General features: G+C 39.0%; 1 protein-coding gene across 2 annotated transcripts in view; it reads left to right on the top strand.

Annotated features, from left to right (window-relative positions):
• Positions 1-22,493, top strand: part of Cad96Cb (protocadherin Fat 4-like Cad96Ca) — a 244,023-nt gene that overhangs the window by 75,019 nt on the left and 146,511 nt on the right. For both annotated transcript variants that reach the window (XM_083130503.1, XM_083130502.1), the window contains exon 2: positions 6,889-7,033. In XM_083130503.1, coding sequence (XP_082986629.1) covers positions 6,934-7,033 — 100 coding nt within the window. In that variant the 5' untranslated portion in view covers positions 6,889-6,933. The remainder of the gene's footprint in view (positions 1-6,888; positions 7,034-22,493) is intronic.

Raw genomic sequence — 22,493 nt, 5'->3', positions numbered from 1 at the left:
AAACAGTGTCGTCCTTGAAATTAATACCGCCAGATGGTAGCACTATCGTAGCATTCTGTTTAATTACTTACTGATGTGCAAAGAACTGTGTTTTGGTCAGACATGCAAAAGTTAGAGAATCAAGAAATATTTCTCTTAAGTAATTTTAGTTACAAATGTCTGTTTTCCTTTGTTCTTCTATGCAGAAGTCAATAATTTTAACATTTACAAGAACACTATTTTGTTTTACGCATAGATGCATCGAACCTAGTATAGGAGATTGGTTTTGAACAGATTTTGGTCTGGTCTAGCACATGTCACGAAACACATAGAAATAACAACTTCTCAAATATATATATATATCCAGCTGCTAACACGTCGCGAACAAGCCCTAACAGCTCTAAATTTGGATTCCTAACTCAACAAGGTAGGGATTGTTAGAATTATGTGGGGAAAAATGCATGTAACTGTTAAAAGGGTTAAGTTTGGTGCTTTCAGCTTCTTTTCAGAAACCGATTTTCGCAAAGTGTTAGCAGCTGGATGTGTCCCGCGTCCAAACATGTTGGTGCATACATTTTGTGTTATAAGTGCCTGTGCCCTCTCTTCTTGATCATTCGAGGATAGAGGTGTGCATAATTCACTTGCACTGCTCTACCAATTCGAGAAAAACCCCCGTGCGAACTAATGTGAACATACAATTGTTTTCTCTTCTCGCTTCCCCTTCACTTGTCAAAAAATTCAACACCGTTAAATATTACGTCTCTCCTTCCGATATACATACATACATACATACATATATATACATATATATATATATATATATATATATATATATATATATATATATATATATATATATATATATATATATATATATATCTGTGTGTGTGTGTATATATATATGTGTATATATGTATATATATATGTATGTATATGTATATATGTATGTAGGTATGTTGTTAAATATATATAAAATCATTAATTTATTACTTTTATATTATCAGCTATTTATAAAGCAACAAAGTAATTCTTTTACCAACTGGTGAAACATTTCAATAAGTTACAAAATAATTGAAATTGTTTTATTACATATGTTTTTGTTAAGTTTTTGCTTTCTATTATTATAAATCAGTTAGATTTATGTATTGCATTCTTGTTTTACTTTTATCTTAGAGATTCGCCAAAATTGGCAAAAAGGAAGGGATATAAAATAAAGCAAATAAGTAGATTTACTTTTATTGTGCACATTTCTTAATGGTTTAGATCTGTTAATTGTCACTTGAAAGCAGGGTTGACATGTTTAAAACATAAGTATTTTAAACAGCTTGTTTTAAACGTTTAAAAAACATGCCTTTGTTTTTTCACAAATGTTTAAACCGTTTAGAAAAGTGTTTTTAAACATTTTTTTCAGACTCGTTTAAAACACATTTTGATACTTCTGGACCTTAAAGTAAAAGGGTTCTATCTGCCAAGTCGTAATATTCTCAGGAGAGCTGGTTAAAGATGTGCACAGGGAAAACTAATGATTCCAACAAGTTGTGCCTCTGGCATTTGTATAGTGATCCCTCCCTCTCTAATATTTACAGGAAAATTAATTTAAAAATATTACTAATGTTCAGGTATTGGAACGACGAATTTGTAGTTAGAACTTTTTTACTCCAAAAGTAACGTTTCAGATGAGAGTAAAAAAAGATTATGCCTTAAATATTCAAACTTATTGCAAAAAAAAGAAAGGTGAGAAATTAGTTAAATTCTAGTTATTCTATATTCTGCATGAACTATGTACATGTGAAAGTAAATAAGATGTAAAGGTGCTCCAGAGTACAAAATAATACATTTTTTTTCATCCAATACTATAAACCAATTACGTAAGAGTGTGAAGATTGAATTTTGAAATAATGTTTAATAGAAAGTATTGACATGTGAGTCAGTTGAAAAAAGTAACCATGTTGTAAATAGTGTTGCAGTATATAATCCCAGTGGAAACACAAAACGTTCATTTTAACATATGCTACTGCATATCCGTCTGATAAGAAAATGAAAAGTATTTGTACTCAATGAGAGTAGATATCGCTTATTGACAACAAGAGTGTAAACAAATTGAAAAAAAGTATCTTATATGTTTCTCTTCAGTACAGTAGCAAAGTAACGTAATCCACTTCATCATATAAGTGAGATCTGACACTTTTTCTTTACTTAAATGCTTCCCCTCTACGTTGGAGGTTCCAATAGATGGATACATAGGAGATGAACGTTGTGCCATTTGTCTGGTAGTCACAAAGACCGGAAACAAAGCAGATGGAACTTTTTTACCCCAACTTAATACCTCATTTTAACCCCGTTGATTTCTTCGAAACTAATATACTTCGAAGCATGATCTCTACGGAGTACGAAGAATGTAAACCAATGGTCTGCTTAAGGTCACAAACTCATTTTCGCACAAAAGTGCAGATAGAATCTTTTTACTTTAAGGTCGCGACTTGATGTTTGTTAGTTTGTGGTTATTTGCGTGTTTTGTAACTATTCCTTTTCATTCAATGCGTGTCATTCTGTTTATTGTGCATATAAACTGTTCAGTGGCTGACAATGTAGTATACTGAATCAACAAAGAAACACACCGTGATGAATACCCATGGGTCACGTTTCAAACACCTGGCTATGTTTTTTGTTGTTGTTTTTTAGCAGGTGTTTAACTATTTTTAAAATTCAATACTACACGGATGAAACCGTTTTTTACGTCACTTAACACATTCCTGTTAATGTCAAAATTTAGTTGCATTCACGATAAAATGTCGTATTAAAAAAAAATAAGAAAAATAGAGTAGGTAGCAAAGCGCGTCGATTCACTGGGGCCTGGCAACTGTGGAATAGTTGAAGCTTCTCGAACAGCCTACATGCAAGGACTAACTTAAATGTGTATTTTAAGAAGTTAATCAAGCGTTTGCTTCATAATTGGAACACAGTCCATCCTTGGATGATTAACAGATTCCTTATTAATCATTAATCTTAGAAAAAAAGTCTTCTTGGCGTTATATTTTAAACGTTTTATTTGTTTGAAACATGTATTTTTCGGTTCTTGTTTTTTTTTAATTTAAAATTTTGGGAGCGTCAGCACTTAGGCTATTTTGCTCCCGTCACATTATACGGGAGTCAACCCCTTACCATTACATATAACAACTCTAACGTTGCATAACTAAAAATCTTAAAATCTTCTGACTTCTGTTAAAAGCTGAGGCTGTAAACGGGCACTCAGAACACACAAAGACAAAAAACAGGACAACACACACAAAATTATACTGGCCATAGTGTCAGTCGCCAGAGCCTCGTTAGTCTTTAGTCCAGGGTGCACTACGTGGAAGTGAGGTTGACTTTTGGGTGCCTACGTGGAAGGTACCCCTTACACCCCGGTTCTTGTTTGAAACACTGTTTTAAACATTTAAAACAAAAAATCTGTTTTCTTTGTTTCTTAAAAAAAAAACACAAATTTTGCCAACCTTACTGGAAAAGGGGGGGAGAGTGAAAAGATACAACACCCACATGCATGTTTTTCATATTAACATTAGTAATGTATATATGAACTCAAAACTAATTGCTTAGCTTTGTTATTATTAAAACAAGTTCCCCCGGATATTTTTGGTAGTGGGATTTTTGGGCCAAAATGGCTGGTGTGTGTGTGTGGGGGGGTTCTCCTCCCCCAAGGATTTTGCGCCCTGCCTGGCACTGAGTGTTCAAGAACACTGCACATTCAGCGTTCTCCCCAGGGTCAGTATTGCATGGCAAGCTGACTGCATCACCCACGCTCCATTACGGTCGAAATTTGATGATAGCATCAGAGGGGTGCAATTACTTGCCTGAAGCAACATGTTCGTAGAAAGATAACTCACCCAGGTTCGAATCCCGAATAGATCTCATTGTTGTTTCTTCTCCTTTTAACTTTTTAAAGCGTACACTGAGTTAAACATCCAAGCTGCTTTCCGCCATATTAGCCTCAACGCGCAGCATGTTTTCAGCGCGAAATTTGAAATTGTGTACCGCTTCAAATAAAATTTAACTTTGAAATTAGTAATTGTAGAGTTACAAGTCATACCTTGTTTTGTTCAGTACAAATCAGGCTCATGAGAAGCAATTGTGCATTATTTGTAGAGGAAGAAGAAGATGACGTAATTTTTAAAGAAATGCAAGAAAATTAAAATTTTACCACCTCCCCCGCGAAACAACGCCGGGGACTGAAGAGTTCAAAAGGGTTATTAAATGTTGTAAGGTATTATGTACAGTCACGGACACTGCTGGGTTGTAACGATTCCATTGAAAGTCAATGCATTCATTACAACCCAGAACTGTCCGTGGCTGTACAACTCTTGTCAGCAGGCAAGAACAGATTATCTCACGCTTGCATTCTCCGTAATGGAATTGAAGAATGGGAGTAACGTTTTTAAAAATCGTTCGACATGATTTGGCAGTGGTTTCCTTACCTCCCCCCACCCTTCCACCATATTGCCACAATCATATTACTAGAGACACACTTCAGGCCCGTGTAGCAATAGCAACGGAAACCAGCATCTTCGAAACATTATCCGAGCTATACTACGTTCCAAATCAAAGTTACGTAACACACGACGACACAGTCTGGGAACTTCCCAGCTGACCGTTAGGTTAGGCTTAACGCTTCGGATATTTTGATTATCTCTCGTGTTTGTTCGGGTAAAATGAGATAATGTCATGCCTTCTATGTGAGTATCTCAACCGTCTCGAGGAGAGTGGTTTCTCACGAGCTCCTTAAACAGTAGAGATCTTACAGTTGTAATTTTTTACTAAGAGACTACGAAGAATGCCGAGGAAAGCCGAAGAACACCGATCCAAAATACGAACGTGCTATAGAGGAGCGATCCTCTATTTTCTTTTTTCTCCTTGTCCCATTTCTTGTCATCTTTTTCCTGGCCTTCAGATAGTTCAAGATTGTCACGGAGATCCTTTTTTTTTTTCATTGTCCAGTGGGTCACTCTCTTTTCTTCTCAAGAGAATCTTCAACAGTACGAGTATCTTGGAAACAATCTGCTGACGTGTGCTGATTCAGTCGCAGAATATGTATGTGAGGACATCATGTAAGTGGGCTGGACCTGTGCTTTCGTGCCGGAATCCTACTTTTATCTCCGAGGGTCCTCCTCACTGCTGAAGGCTGCTGCTGTGTCCAGGTGGGCGGTTAAAAGCTACGTTCATTCATATTCTCCACTGCGCTTGTAACTTTTACATTTCAAACGGTAACTCTTGAGTTACATTGCACTAATTGTAACAAGGATGGATTTCGAAAAGGGTAACTGAAACGGAGTTCCACTAAAAAGAAAAAAAACTTTCGAAACTGACTGTAATTAGTAGTGCCCAGAAGTTTGGCAAAATGCTTTTCTCTTCTCTGCTGAATCTATTGTGAACATTTTTCTTGACACATTATTTTTTGTTGCTAATGATTTAAAAGCTTTTTCATTTTGCCTATCGTAACGCAACTCCCATGCTGCGTTTGGGATCGAACCAAGAACCTCTAGATTGAATTGGGTGATGTAGTTATTTCTCATTCATCTCTCAGATGGTTATCACTCGCTTGGCCTAAATGTGATAAATGCAAGAGGTTACATTTAAAGGAATGGCGATAGAAATTAACTTAGGTTAGATATGGGTTTTATACTCTCCATGACTGAACCGATATGGATTGGTTTAGAAAAGGATATTACTTGCCTCACAAATAGATGAAGATTGTTCCTACACTTGTCCTCTCAAATGTCACTTGTCTGACCTCCCTGTCAGACATCGATTCAATCACACACCATCGTCCAATAATCGTTCTGCACTTTGCTTCTCTCTCACAATCCGCAGACCTTACTCTCTCTCGTATTCTCGCCAACTGTCCACACCTCCTGACAATTCCAACACTCATGCCACATACGCCTTCCAAGTCAATCACCCGACCTTTGTCTGATTACTTATTCAGCATTCCTATCTCTGCTACCTGCTATGCTAAGACTTTATACTTCTTACCCAATACCTTGGGTACGATACGCTCCTCTACCCCCTAATGAAAATCTTTTGATTTTCACTTAAAGATGAAAGATTTAAAGTTGAATTCCATATCGATCCTTTCTATGGAGAGATTTGTTTATTATAAAATATAGTGTACTTAATCTTTCCTCGATCTCCCGATTGTAATGTATTTTTTTGCCATTTTCAATGAAATATTTAAAATGCTTTAAAAAAATCTATACAACTTATTTTTCTTACAAAAACGTTATTTATTAGCACATTACGATGTTGCTAGAGACAATTACAAAGCTGGAGAAAGGATGAAACTCTTATAGCATCCATTAAAGTCCTCGGGGAATCTGCGTAGCAGCTGATTCAAGTGACAGGGGGGGGGGGGAGGTGGAAGTTTGCTGTTGCAGAAAAGTGCAAACGTGTAATGAGTAGACCTACAATTGTGGAATTGAAAAAATTGAAAACAATATGTAGTAGGTGTATATATTCTTAAAGGTGGAAATTTTTTTCTTGGCAATATGATTCCAGTTAAAGTAGCCTGTTTCATGAATGCTCCTTACTTCTGTAGAGAGATCATTTTCTGTTATGAAAAAGCATTCTTTCTAACAGACGGCTATCTATGAATATCGAAGAAGAAAAAAACAGTGGTTGTGTGCAATCAAGGCAAAAGAGGAAAGTAAAAATGTTAATTCCATGTAGATTTTAACTTTCTGAATGAAATTATAGACATAAGTGCCTTGGAATTTGCCACTTTTCTGTTTATTGGGCCTATTTTCTTTGCTTTTGGTGCCTATTTTTCCATATGAATGCCTTTTTGCCTGCCTATTTTAACCAAAATAAATCCCTGAGCTTCTTGCCTCTAGTAATGAGTTGTTGTTGACCTTGCAGGGAGCCATGGACACGAGGACCGCCAGCTGAGACGACAATACTGCCATGAAGCGAGGGAGGATGAGGTGGGTCCTCCGGTGCTGGTCACATTGCGGTGGCCTCTGCTGGGTCCTTCTGCTCCTTGCACACTGCGTCGCCGCACAAGGTAGGTGCACGAGTTGATTTTCGTTTTGTTAACTGTTGCTGTTTAGAGGCCAATTTCCAATGTGGACCTACCATGCTTAGAGTCAATAGCGTAAAAGGTCCAGGAATTAGAAATACATTCAATTCCGGTCCAGGGTAGAAAATCAGCAAGCGTAAACGGGTTCTGGACTGTAAAGAACCTTTTTATCTGTAAAGTATTTCAATTTGGTCCCGGAACCTTTTTTTCCGGATCAGTTCAAATAGGGTCCACGTTCCGTATTGAAATGAAACAATACGCAACTTGGACCGAATTTAAATTGTTCTAGAAAATGGTTCTGGTCTTGTTGCGGAATCCAATAGAAACCATTTGAATGTATTGGTTCTTGGACCTTTCGCAACCCTGCTTAGAGTCGTTCTGGAGACCTGGAACTTTTCATATGCTATACACAAATACATACATACATACATACATACATACATACATACATAAAAGGACATATTTAGGAGGGGTCCCCTAGTCCTTCCAAGTCCAAATTAAATAAGCTTTTTGGTTGATTGATTGATTGATTGAGTTGGTGTTTTAAGTCCACTTGATGCATAGTAAGGCTAATCGGGACTGGACCTACAGTTTAAAGTAGGGTCCGAATCACTATGTGCCTCCACCGGGTATCGAACCCGGAACCCCTTGATTACAAGGCGACAAATTAAATAAACAAAGTTATTGTTTACTGTTGTATGAAGTTGACTTAATTCCACTCAACTTAGAGAAATGAAAGGATTAGATTGTGATTGTGCAGATTTGCTTCGGCAGTATCTGCGAAAATTTATACGTACCACTGTATTCAACAAAGAATCCATTTAAAAGTTTTTGAAATTAATTTAATTTACAGAACAGGTGTTTCATGCATAGTAATTTATGCCACATAAGCCACATAATGAATAAATGCTGTTTACATTACTTAAACCTGTTCGTCTAATAGTAATGTAATAATAATAATAATCATTACATATTTTAATAGACACCAATCATACACTTCTTGATCATCATTATTATTATTATTACATGTCATATGCTTGGTTCGGACCAACGAGGGGCCCGGACCCCCGAAAGACTTACTATGTACTAAAATTAAATAATGAAATAATAGAACAACTACAATTAAATAATGAAAATATATGTTGTTTAATCAAGGGTTATTCATTTCCGCCAAACTAATTGGAAGGCAAGGATTATATTGGGATCATACGACTTCGAATGACAGTATCAAATAAGATTTATGCAAGATTTATTACTGCTTGTTATAATATGCATAAAATATTATCAGGAACATTACTTTTCGTCAAGTGGATCTAACAATAATCAACAATTCTTTATCAATTTGACATTAATTTCCTTGTCAGGGCATTTTTTTTACAAATTTTGCTAAAAAATTAACTATACGTAATCTAGATAATGAATACGTGCTGTTTGTATCACGTTACATCACGGCTATCCTTATGCCATCTTTCGACCAATTCATCTAATAAAAAATATATTAATTAATTTGATATAGGTACAGGGTGTCAGAATTGAAACGCCCTAATTTTAACCGACTGTAGTACCGCACGTATTTAATGCATTCAAAATATTTATACAACAATGAATACACATAAGTATGAAGTTTTGTCTGTGCAATCAGTAAATTTTTATATGTGCCCCACGAGTGGCATGGAGAATTTCGAGGCGATACTCAATTTCTCTCCAGGTTGCCTGCAGCATCTGTGGCGTAACTGTCTCAATAGCACCGCGAATCCTCTCACGAAGCTGTTCTACAGTTGTCACTTTTGTTGCATAGACCATGTCCTTAACATACCCCAACAGGAAGAAATCCAGGGGAGTAATGTCAGGAGACCGCGGCCAAAATATTGGACCACCTCTCCCAATCCATTTTCAAGGGAATTCCTCATTCAATATGTTCCGGACTGCCAAATGCCAGTGTGGAGGTGCTCCATTCTGCTGAAAAAAAAACATATCAAGATATGTTTTACTTTTCACCACATGGAACGATACAAAATAAACGAATCCTAACTATTCATTACCTATTTAAAATTTCCACAGCTAAGCTACCATATACCACCTATCACACTGTTTTGCCTGTATATTATGTTTAATATAAGCATTAGCAATTAGGTCATTTTAATTCGGACACCCGGTATTTTAATAAATACAATTTTAATTAATTTAATTTAATTATAATTATTTTAATTTAAACATTATTATTATTTTGAGACACTTGGTTCCGGTCCCTTCTGAAATATAGATAGTTCCAGAAACGTGTCCGCGCGCGCGCATAAACATACAAATTATGAACAGGCCATCACAGAACTTCCATGGTTCGAGTCCCACCCTGCACATGGGTGCTCTTTTCTCAGTATCCTTTCGTCACTTAACGTCGCGATTAGCCAAAAGTGACTGAAAAGCAACATAATACAATTACAGATTGTTACAAGTTTTCCGTCTTGTCTCGAACTTCGTGACGATACAGACCCCCCTATCATCTCGGCACCATATCTATTAAAATCTATGAACCCTCTCCTTTCCCACCCATTACAATGGTTTTGAAAGTCGAAAAATAATATTGAAAGTCAAATGTTGTATCTCGAAGTTGCACTGGTAATAATATAAATGACAGCAGAATATGAGGCCGATAACCTTTTCTTGACACACGTATAACGTGGGAATGACTGCCTGATGGAACTTTCATATCCAGCGTTGTCTGGAATTAATTAGGCGTTAATTCCTCCAGCTTCCAGCCTGGAGGAAGCGGCGAAATTTCCACCGCAGGGCTTGTACAGCTTTCTCTTTCTGTTGTCTGTTTCCTCATGTATCAGACATCACCAGGACAAAGACAAGTTGCAGTAGCCATTACCGCTAATCACCAAAGTTCAAGGTAACCGTTCAACCAAGAGACAGTCTAGGAATTGGAACTTTCATCATGAGGAACAGGGTGACACACAGCAGTGTCCGAATATTTTATCCCCCGCAAAAGACAACAATTTTTGTCCCTACCAGGGATGACTGTACCCACCTCAAAGAAAGTGGAACTGAAGCATATAGTAGTATACCATTTCTTCACTATGTAACGAACACAGAAAAATCATCCGTGTCCATTAATGATCCCGTCATCAACCATCATCATCAATCAACCTTGTGGATTAAAAAAAGACACCATTCTCTAAATCAAGAATTTCCAACCTTTTTACGTTCGAGGCACCCTTGGTTGATTGATTGAGTTTGTGTTTTAAGTCCACTTTATGCACAGTAAGGCTAATCGAGACTGGACCTACAATTTAAAGCGGGTTCCGAAACACTAAGTGCCACAACTGGGTATCGAACCCGGGACCTCTTGATTACGAGGCGACGACGCTACCACTGCGCCATTGGAGAGGCCCAAAGTGGCCTGAGATTAAAAAACATGGGGCACCTTTGTTAGAATTTTTTTTTCAAATTTTTAATCTTAAATCGAAATGTAATATGTTATCAGGAGCAAGTTAAATTTGTCAAATAAATACCCAATCCAGTACTAATGTTATTTATTTATTTAAAGGTAATATAAGGAACTTACGTTAGAATATGTTTATCAGGCCTACTTCCTAATAATATTTTTTTCGTTTTTCGTTTTTTTTCGTTTATCCGTAAAATATCTCGCGGTACACCGGTTTGGAATCACTGCTATTAAGGAACAACTCACCGAGCTAAAAATGAGGTAGCGTCGTCGCCTTGTAATCAAGGTGTCCCTGGTTCGATATAATGGTTCGGATACCACTTTAAATTGTAGGTCCAGTCCCGATTAGCCTTACTGTGCATAATGTGGACTTAAAACACCAAATCAATCAATCGACAACACGAGCCCCACAGAAGCGTACTATCTGCGAGATAAGACGCCAGAGCCTAGCTAGTCTACGTGGGAGGTTGATATTTGGGTGTCTTAGGGAAAAGTCGCCCCCTACACGTCCTGATGAGTTGAGGTTCGAGACGTGCGGCCCGGGAAGTTTTGACATTAACATTATACGGCCCTGCGCATGAATTGAGTTCGACATTGCTGGCCTCGAGGATAGAAAAATCGTAACTGCTAAGTAAGATATAATGCTTGAAAATATAAATTGCTTAACAAATTTGAAGATTACATGATCGGTAAGTTCTTGCGATGCCTGTGCAAGCAGTTGCCAGGCTCCGGTAATTGCAAATCGTCCCGGTGTGCGCGACCGCAAATTCCAAGGCGCGTGGTTGTTAAAGAGCCTAATTGCGCTCCGTGAGCGGTCGTGCGTGATTGGCGGACCCTGGGCGACGGGTTGCGTGAGAGGTTCCGCTGGTCAGCGGAGAAAGCGGCTGCCTCAGCGACCTCTACAAGGACGGGGCAGCGACTAACGTCTCTGTTGGAATCCGTATACAACGCGTCCACTTCTTCTGCCCTTGAGTATTAATTGCATTGAAGTTCAATGCTTTATTTTCTTGCTAAATTTAGTTAAATATTTATTGTATCACAGACAACAAGGAAGGAAAATCCATTAGTTAAATTAATTTGGTTCATATTTTCATCTACTACCCGTGACGTCAATATTCTAACTTGCTGGCTGCATGTTTTGTCGACGCCAGCAAAGACGTTTTCGAAATTCCTAAAAATTACATCTCCTTAGAAATCCTTCTAGAGCATTTCCTTAATTTGTTGTCGTTTGCTTTCGCTACCTAGGTATTGTCTATACATTTGCGATGGAAAATAAGCTTACGTAAACCACAAAGCTATTACGAATATCTGAATATCTAGACACTTGCGCCTGTCGCATGTCGTCTGCTCAATTAGGGTCGTTTCGGTCTGAAAGCACCCTTAGGAAGATTTCAGACCGAAGCGACACGTCGGTTCGGAATGAGCCAATCATCAACAACATTTCACACCGTCTGTCGTGACTGCACAAGCCTGTGTACGATTAGTGAAATACTGAAATAGCTTGTCGCTTCGGGATGAAATCTCCCTCAGGGAGCTTTCAGACCAAAGCGACACGGGAGTTTCACATCGAAGTGACAGACAAGCTACATTGGTCCACTCAGTGTGTTAACAAGCATTTCCCGCGCATACATAAACGACAGACCGAAGCAGGACGATGCACAATATTGAGAAAACGGTCGAATCCAAATGACACGCAAGCAAGTAGCGACACAAGAAGCTTGTCGTGCCGCCTCGGTTCGAAAAGTTTTATACGCGTATATTGCTGAAGGTTGGTTACAAGAGACAAGTGTCGCTTCGGTGTGAAAGCCCCTTAAAGCGGTTATGACTTTTCCTATAAAGTCCGAATCGATGATTGACTGATTTTTGACTAGTTTATTTTACTTCCCTTTTCTGCCACTTCTGACATCGCGAAGATGAGGTTGAGTGATGATGCGATGAAATTGATAAAGGAAAAGTCCTAAAGAACAGTCTTGGATTCGAACCCGGGACCCCAGGCGTCGTACCACGCTCTGCTAACCATTCCGCCACTCAGATCGGCGAAACGAAAAGAAAGCATGAGCGGAATCTTTCCAAATAACACAAATTTGAACAGTGGTGGAAATTGCAGCTTCCAGCATAGAAGAAAGCGAACAAGAAAAAATCTCCCAACCGATGGGAAATAACAGTTCTCGATCGGAAGCGGACATCTGATACCCTCCCCGTCTTCGGTTTCCTTGGTGCGCTGCACCCGAAGACCAGGCTTTCTGGAGATTGGCAGCGGTTGATAGTGGACCTCCAGATTGCAGAGGAACAGTAATTGTAGAGAAAACAGAGGCGGGAAGGAAGCTGACCCTCGGATCAAGAGATGTTTGGAGAAACGGCAATCGAAAAAGGGGGAACCGAATTGAAGCGTATTGGAAAGGAAGATATTAACGATTTCTCGAGTAAACGTACTGTTGAAGGTTTGTTTCTGGATTTCTTCCTCAACTTTCGTCTTGGTAGTTATTAACTTGTTTCGCTCAACTCCTGTATTTTCTATACAAGAACTATATTCAGTTTCTGGTTACCTAGGCAACATAATTGCATGGACATACACATCGGCGTCGCCAGACATTTTGGTTGGGCTTCTCAGGCCATTGCTAAAGGTTTAATGTAGAAAAACAATAATTATTATCATTGTTGTGATTGGGGTTTCCGGCTCCCGTGGCGGAGTGGTTATCACATCGCTCTACGACGCCAGGGGTCACGGGTTCGAATCCCGGCATGGGTGTTTGTGAGTGATCATTCATCAATTTCATCATATCATCACTCAACCCCATATTCGCACATTAGCCAAAAGGAGACACAAAAAGCGAAGTAAAATAAAGCAATCAATCAACCATTTTGGAGGCGATGTGATCAGCACCACGCTCCCACTTCCTTTACTCCCCTCTCCCCAGGGATCCATTACGGCTGGGTGAACCCCAGAGCCGAATAAGGCCGGAAAAATTCACCCACCCCGGGAATCGAACCCGAGTCCCCCCTGTGGCAGTCTCAAGCAATACCAACTTTTTTTTTAAAGGAATATCCCTAAGCGGTAGTATCCCCCGTTTTTCACAGATCTCGTTTTTTCCCTCAATTCTCAGTTTTCCTCATTAGGACAAACGCAAGCATCCATGTCTTACCCAGGATTCGAACCCGGGACCTCTGGCGTCGCAGCGCGCTGTGCTAACCACTCCGCCACGGAGGTCGTGATTGTTATTATATAAATTGATAGAAATAAACCAATTTTATTCACAATTTATTATTATTATATAGCTGGGAAGACTGCTACTCGATCCACCTGATGAATGAAAATATCTCTTTTAACATTTCTTACAGTCAGTGCACTGAAATACAGAAAGCGATGCTAAATAACACAAACACAGTCAATCACTGTAACATCAATACTACAATAATAATGTTAGTGAACACTAACAAAACAAAAATCAAATCATCAATCATTCTCATAGCCAATATTACCCACAATTAACTTACAGAGGTAGAAAAGCGAAGTAAAATCAGGAATGTAGGAATTCCGTAGTGCAATTATCTCGGTTTGGGCAACTTTCAGTAGTCCCCGTCATAGCATAAAAATGCTTATTCTGGTAGAACAACGGGCGGACAGAAACCAAAGGCCACCGAGTATAATGGCCTGGTAATGAATGTCGGTCGAAGCGACGGGTGGTTTCCAAGGAAGTAAAGGGGAATTTTCTCACGTCAATGGGTCGTGAATTCGATCACGAGTTGGGTTACAATACGTGACGTTCTCTGGGAAATCCCCGTTGGCCAATTGCACTGCTTATTCCATGGAAAAGAGTTTTCCTTGCAATTGAAGGGGGCTGTGGGGCATTGTCTCCGAAACTCCTAAAACTGATATAGTGTTAAGTCCACCTTATGTGTACAGGGTGATCCACTATTATGTCCCTCTTTTTATTTCACTATATACGTAAGTATATCTGCGATTAATGATGTTACATGATTACTTTCAATTGTATATTGTACTATGATTCTTCCCATTTCATAATTCTGCATGGGCACCAGCATTAGTAACACACCGTTGCAGGCGGGGTTAAACGTTCCTGATAGCCCGTTGTAACATATCTCGTGGCACGCGCGCACACACTCCTCCATAATCATTGTTTCCAAAGTGTCCAAATCACGCGGTTTTCTGGCATACACTTTCTCTTTCAAGTAGTACACCCAGAGAAAGAAATCCAATGGTCAGCAACGTTTAGTCTATGCGCCATCTTCACTTCTTCTTCACTTCTTCGTGGTTAGACCTACAACAGACAACAGTTACGTCAAAATTATGTAATGGCATAGACCGGAGCATAATGTAACAGTAAAACTATTGATGATATATCGATACTGACAGATATATAGTGGAATAAAAATAAGGACATAATAGTGGATCACCCTATACAGTGACGTGCCCAAGGGGGGGTTGGTGGGGGTTATAACCCCTCCCCCCTTTGGCACAGTATCCCCCCAAAAAAGAACGTCAAAGGTAGAGAAAGATGGCAAAATGAAGGCTGCCTGCCAGATAATCCTGGGCACGCCACTGACCCTATAGGCTAATCGAGACAGGGCCTACAGTTTCAAGTGGGAACCGAACCACTATACCCTGTCCCAACTATCTCGGGAGCAGGCGAACAAATAGTGACGCGAGACGCTTCCACCAATGAACCCGTGAGAGGGAACAGGATTGCGTGGAGGGGAAAAGGGACAGCATTTACCAGCCTTTGCAGCAGCGTGTATCGTTTCTCAATGCTCACTCGATTTCCTCTCCTTCTCGGCCTAGCTCCAGAGATACATGGGACAGAGTATATGTACAGTAATGGAAAAAAATGCTTCCCCCGTAGAGCCCAGTAGTGTTATGGGGGAAGTTCTTCTTTCCACCACTGTACCTCAACCGGGTATCGAACACCAGACCCCTGATTGCAAAACGACGACGTTACCACTACGCCATCGGGGAGGCCCTTTCAGTAATGAGTGTAAAATGTACAGTATTCTAACGAGACGAGGGCGATATCTCGAGACCATGTCGAGAAATTTGACGAGCGAGACAGGTATTTACAACTCGAGACGAAACGAGACTTTGACAAGTCTCTCCTGGTCTCGATCCTACCCACGGTGTTTTCTAACACCCACGATCTTGTCGTAAAATATCTCCCTAATGAAATATTTCCGGTGGAGGAGCAGAGGCGTTCCATGTTATAACAGCAAAGATAACAAATCATTTTTGTCTTCAAATATACGTACCAAGGCCAATTTCGACAATATACACGAAACGACTGTTAGCTGTTCTCTGCCCACACACAGAACTCAAAGTGTGTCAATTGACACACAAAAGTGCATGATTTTTTTACTCCAACGACACATTAAAAATGCATCAAACTGAAAGATCCACCTAAATGCATCAAAATAAATGTGTCAAAAGATTCACTAAAATGCATCAGACTGAAAGATGCACCTAAATGCATCAAAATAAATATGTAAAAAGATTCACTAAAATGCATCAAACTGAAAGATGCACATAAATGCATCAAAATAAATGTGTCAAATGACACATTAAAGTGGATATTTCGTTTGATGCACCAAAACGTGTCGTTGGAGTCAAAAAAATTGATGCACTTTTAGTGTGTAGAGTGACACGTTCAAATGCGTCTTTTTTTTCCCTTTCCTTGCTCATGGGGGTTACATACCTGCAAGGGAAAAGTTCCAATACTTTTCTCCACTATAAAAAATATTGCACTTTACAAACACTTTCTTGAAGCACTTCAAATTTAATGTGCTTCAGAAGTGTTGAAATTGCTGAAAAAAGTGATAGAAAGGAGTATTGTCAATATTAAATATTCTGCAAGTGTGTAAAGTGCATTCTAGAAATTATTATTTATTTTTTATCATTTATAGTACATTTCACACACTTAGAACATGCTGAAAACACTTCTTAGCACACATTGAACAAATTCCTTATTACTGGAAATTTTTAGATGGAGGGATGCTTAGTGTAAATTTCTCTAGTGCAAGGGAATTAGTGTGTTAAGCTACACCTAACTAAATATTGAGCTTTTCTTGTTCACATTTCTGTACATATAAACACACTTTTCTGTTCAAAGTGGCATGGTCTTGTGAGTTCATGATTATATGTGCAAATATTGAATTGAACATTAAATACATAAAAATAACACTTTCAGAACATACTGAAAATAACTTTTGCAGAAAATGCAAAAAAATTCAATTATGAACAAGAATTAAGTGATGTAGGAGTAAAAAGCATTGTCATTAAACAGAAAAAAGTCAACACCCTGTAACCTAAAATTAATATAAACACAGAAAATCCATGAATACCATTTTTTCAATCACACCAATGTTGTTAGTGAACAATAAAAGAACTTAGGTGCGATCCATACTAACAAATGATACAGATGATCCTGAGACAGAACATTTATTGTTTGACACAGATACACTGGTGCTTAATGCACATTCTGTTCTAAATCCTTGCACATAAGATATATGACTTGAGGCGACAGTCTCTATTTATGACCTAATAGTATGTACTCGACCACTTCCATACATGTATCACAGTTTTCGGAGTAGTAGTCTAATTCAAAAACATAGTAAATGCCAACAAGTGCACAGATAAATGTTTGTAAAGTGGCACATTGCACTTTCTAGCATCCAGCTACCAGGACAACTTTCCTTCCACTAATAGTGCCAGATAAGGTGCTTCATTCTCAAAATCTTCTGTTAGCAAATGGTGATGCTTCCTGAAAATAAATTAATGAAGCACTCATAAATATGATATTTTCCTTGAAATTTATTACAAAACATCATATGTCAATTGGCACTAGGAAAACATTACCACATGTAAGTTGTGTAAATATAATAGCAATAATAATTTTGTAAAACTCTAAAGGAGGCAGATTCTGTTATATGCTTATAGGCCAAAACGAAGTGACATAATACATTACACAATACACACAGGTTAAACATAAACGAATTCAGGTTGCCAACTCTTAAGAATTCAGTTTACCAACTTCAGAATCGCCATTATCTTCTTTTCCAAATCAGATTAATTCACAGTTTCTAATCTATTTTTCTTCAGTATTTTACTTTATAGGCTTCAGGCTTCGCAGATAGCGTAGCTAGCCTGGAAGAGCGGTAGCGAAGGGTTAAGAATATTCAGAGCATGAGACTCCCAAAGTTCATTCTTCTCCGCTGCCACTCCAACCAGGCACTGGGAAAGGGTAGCTGCCATTTACTATTACTATTCTTGGTAAAAATAATGAAAATAAATAGCTGTCAATTTATACTATAATCTATTCTAGAATGAAATAAACAAAATCAATAAGTACAACTCTCCCACCCATTTGTTTACATAAAATAAAACCCCATTGGCCAAAGAAGAAAAATGAAAGATTTGTATTGTGAGTTTGTTCAGTTCGTGCACGTTAAAAATTCAACTTAATAAATTGGAGGTACACACGCTTATCTTCCATATTTCCTCTGTCCGTGATGGTTTAGGAGACGAGGGTGATAGTAGAAAGTGCTACTGCCAGCCACTACTGCAGTCTGACTTAACTTACATGTCTGTCTGGATCAGCTAGCCTTGCCTGCAGAGCACTAAATTGTTCTGGTGGTCGAAGCTCATCTTATCCTGGTGTAGAATAACTGAGTGGAAGATATATCCTCTCATCCCCTGTACTTTTGTTCCTTCCACTTCACCAAAAGACACAAAGGAGTACGAGAACACCGAACGTTCTTCTTCTTTCCACACTTCGTATAACACCCTTGCACACCTCCTCTCGTCAGATTCTCAAAAACACACTCTCTTGGAAAACGTACGTTTTCCTCTTCCAACAGAATTTTCTTAAAAAAGGGGAAGAGAAAGCCAATCAGTCCGTCAGTTCTATCGCCCTTTGGCTCATCTGTCCTCCCTTGGACCAATGGTCAACCGTCTTTCAAGGTTCCTCCCCATTTACCGGGTTTTGCACAAAAAAAGTAACTTCTTGGAGACCCCCTTTCACATAACACACACAACTGCCAACTCGTGTCCTTATTTACCCCTAAGTTAGTTCCTGTACAAATTCTTTGTTGTAGCTTTAGTACTCTATTATTACATGTATAATCACCCATCATGCCTGTGCAATGGATAGAGGATCCGATTATTAATTATTTGTCTAAATTATGAAAACGTAAAGTTTAGTTACTTATATAGGGGGTTGGTTATACTGGATCCTGGGGTGTCGCTGGAATGCAGGAATTGGGGTAGCCGTAAGGCCTCTCTGTCTTCTGGGTTGACAAAGAAAAAGACAAGAAACGGTCGACTAAGAAAAATGAAGAAAAGAAAATGATGGGCTTGCCAACGAGGAAAGAAAATATGAAAAATTAAAAGCATAATACTAACAATAATAACAAAATAAAGGTGCTCAGTACAATACGCTCCTGACACGTAGGTCCAGACGCCATAGCCTCGTTGGGCTGCAAGAAGCCGTTACCCGGGTGTACTACGGGGAGAAGTGAAGTTGACTTTTGGCAGCATTACCAGCTGTAAATGGACCTTCCTCCGCCACTAAATTTGGATAATTTAGCGCCCTGAGTTGCCTTCCCTACCTTCACGCATACCTAGGGTTACCAGATCGCTATAAAGGAAATGTAGGACATAATGTCCCAAAATGTAGGACACAAAACACTCGCAACAAATGATACACATTTCTAGAACAAGTTAGAAAGTAATTTAAAATTTGCACTTTCAGGTTTTTTTTGTAAAAATATTGATTTCTTAATGAATTCTTAAATGCAAAATTCCCAAACTTGTAATCAAAACTAAACAACATACTTCTTACTACGTTTTAACTGGTACTTCTTAGAGGAACCAATTTTTCTCAAACTTTCAGGTTTCTCAAAATATAGTTTTGAGAAACTGATGAACAGTCAACTCTTTGAAAATACGTATATTAAACCACTCTCAACATTTGCACCGTGACTCCGCAATTACCGTAACTTGAAATGGTTCAAGAAGTTTCATCTGGGGTAGTTTTTAGTTCAATAACTTTGTTTTCTATACCCCTGCTTTACAATCAAAATATTGAATAAGAAACACCTTGTTCCATCAGTATAAATCCCAAGGCAAGAAATGCACCGAACAGTGACGTCATCAGAATCTGCACCCCCAAAAAATATTCATAAATTGCTTCAGTTTTTGTTATAGCAGGACAAACTTTTATTTTCTTTTTGGGCAATGACTAAATCAAAATCAATTTCACTATTGAGTTTGGAAGTGCAGTCCATATTATAACTTGAATGATTTTCTTTGTTCAACTGAGCCTCCCCGATGGCGTAGTGGTAACGTCGTCGCCTTGTAATCAAGCGATACTGGGTTCGATAACCGGTGCAGGCACATACCATAGTGGTTCGGATCCCACCTTAATCTGTAGGTCAAGGCTCGATTAGCCTTCCTGTGCACAAAGTAGATTTAAAGCAACAATTCTATCAATCTTTGTTCAACTGAAACACGTATTTTCCTAATTTATAATATGACGCTCAAAATGTACGACATTTACGATATTTTTTAAATTCCTCCCGGACGCCGGACATAAGGCTAAAATGTAGGACATGTCCGGAAAAAACCGGACGTCTGGTAACCCTACGCATACCTTATCCATGATGCATACTTTGAGCGGGGAGTGGGTCGGGGCACAAGACGTCTTCGTAGTGAGCGAGAGACCCGCGTTGTTTTCCCTCGCCGGAAGTACGCATTGGTGGCCATTACTCCTCCCCACCGGAAGTGACGAAGCCGCTGCCTCACTTTTCAACCTCTCGCCTGAATCACCTGATACTCGCAGCCGCCGAACGGTGCGAGGGAGTGTCGTGTTCTCAAACACCTTGCAAGCAGTGCCTGGGAGGGTCCTGCACATGAGAACGGCCCTATCTGTGACTGGTCTGATCTTGACTTAGGTTGTTTGATTGATTGGTTTGGGTTATTTTACTTTTCTGCCACCTTTGGCTAATCGCGAAGATGAGGATAAGTAATGATATTATGAAATACATGAAGGGACATTCACAAAGAACACCATGTTCAGTCCGGGGTTCGAATCCGGGACGCCTGACGTCGTCGTCAAAGTTTAGTATTTCTAATTGTTCTTTAGTGACAATGTGTAAAGTGCTGGTCCCCAAAGCAACCTCACTTTACTTCAAAGAAAGTTCCGAAAGATCAGTTTTCCACCTAACAACCACATGTCACGTCCACGTGGAGTGCAATAAATCGTCCCCTGAAACCTTTCCCACCAATAGCGTCCCTCCAAGAAATGACAGCTCTGTTCAAATCCACGTGGACTAAATGAGATGTTGCTAATTCAGTTTCTTTAGAGATTTCTAAACGCCAGGTTGCGGTTCTCTATCTTTGCTAGGTTGTGTTATTGTGTTGTGCTATTTTTCTATGCAATATAAAGACCTTGGGAGTAAAACGTCGCAGTGAATGAATGGATGTCTAAACACTGCAGGCAAAAGCGACAACAGCGCTTTGCCGAAAACAGGTGGTGGCTCGAAACCAGATACGGTTCCGGTCGGCTTCCTCTGTGGTTCTGTCAAAGATGCCGAACTGGTGATACGTTCAAGACTATCACTTTTACATTGGCTGCAACGTTAATTGGCATATTATATTATCCATTGTGCCTTTCTAACCCTACGTTTAGATTTCCGGTGGTGGGAATCGAACCTACGACAGAGCGTTGATTTTGCCTCAAATCCTATGCTCTATCCAATTACTCCAGGGCGAAACCAGAATTTTGTACTAATTTGTGCTCCTGTTATGCTTCAATTGTAGTAAAATCACAGGTATGATGTAGGTTCAGTTCTATTCCCACCACCGGAAATCTAAACTTAGTGTTAGAAAATGGTAGCCGGACAATTGCGATGGCGGACAATTGCGATGAACACAGTTGCAAGTGAAAGGGCAAGTGGACAATTGCAATGACATTTTAAATCTTCTATCAAATTGAAGTGTCACGTGCCAGTTCCGACGACACAATGAAAAACACAAGGAAGAAATGTTTCCCGAAAGCGACGATAGATGGCAGCACGCCATATAAAGAAGAGCAGAGTTCATTGTAGAAACTAGGAGCGGAGAAGAGTGATTATATATATTATAGTAAATGCAAAATACATAAAGGAAGAGTATAAAAATTATAGAAGGAGTGAATAAAAATGTTGTAAATAGCCAATTAAGATAAATAAGAATATGCTCATATATGAAACAATTATGAAAGTTAATAAGTTAAGTTAATTCAGAAATGTCTCTCCTTTTTGATCCTGGTGATCAAAATTTGATTTAATACCTCTGACGAGGAGAACATCGTCAGCTTTTGTGTTTGTCCGTCCCTCGGTGGCGCTGTGTCAAATTAGACGCCCCCAAGCACTTACGGTTGCGCTCCTTATTAGACGCACTGGGCCATAGGCAGCGCTTGCTGTTAGCGATCCGGGCTATCCCCCTTTTGGTCGTTACATAGGAGGTGGCGCTACTGTCAGTGTAGTCGCCCCTAATCTTTCTATAAGTATAGCTTGTGTCGTTTGTATAATGCCAAAGAAGCGGGGAAAACGAGCGCATACATGTAATAAATGAGATTACGCTTTAAAGGCAAGGACAATAAATTAGAAGAAAGAAAAGAAGAAGCCTTTTCCCTAATCAAAGATATAAAAAGAAGAAGAAGCCTTTTACCAAAATAGAAGGAGAAAAGAAGAAGAAGAAGCCTCTTCACTAATCAACGATAGAAAAGAAGAAGAAACCTTTTTCCTAATCAACGATAGAAAAGAAGAAGAAGCCATTTCCCAAATCAAAGATAGGAAGGAAGAAGAAGCCTTTTACCAAAATAGAAGGAAGAAAAGAAGAAGAAGTCCTTTCCCCAAAATTGTGAGAAAAATAGAAGAAGAAGATTTCCTTTCAATTATACATATATTTATAAGAAGAATATAACCGACGTAAATTTGGAATCAGCA

This window comes from Lepisma saccharinum, chromosome 10 (genome assembly GCF_977018435.1).
Source record: "Lepisma saccharinum chromosome 10, izLepSacc3.1, whole genome shotgun sequence".
Classification (NCBI taxonomy): domain Eukaryota; kingdom Metazoa; phylum Arthropoda; class Insecta; order Zygentoma; family Lepismatidae; genus Lepisma; species Lepisma saccharinum.
The sequence above is the reverse complement of the archived record's forward strand: the minus strand, read 5'-3'. Positions and strand labels throughout refer to the sequence as shown.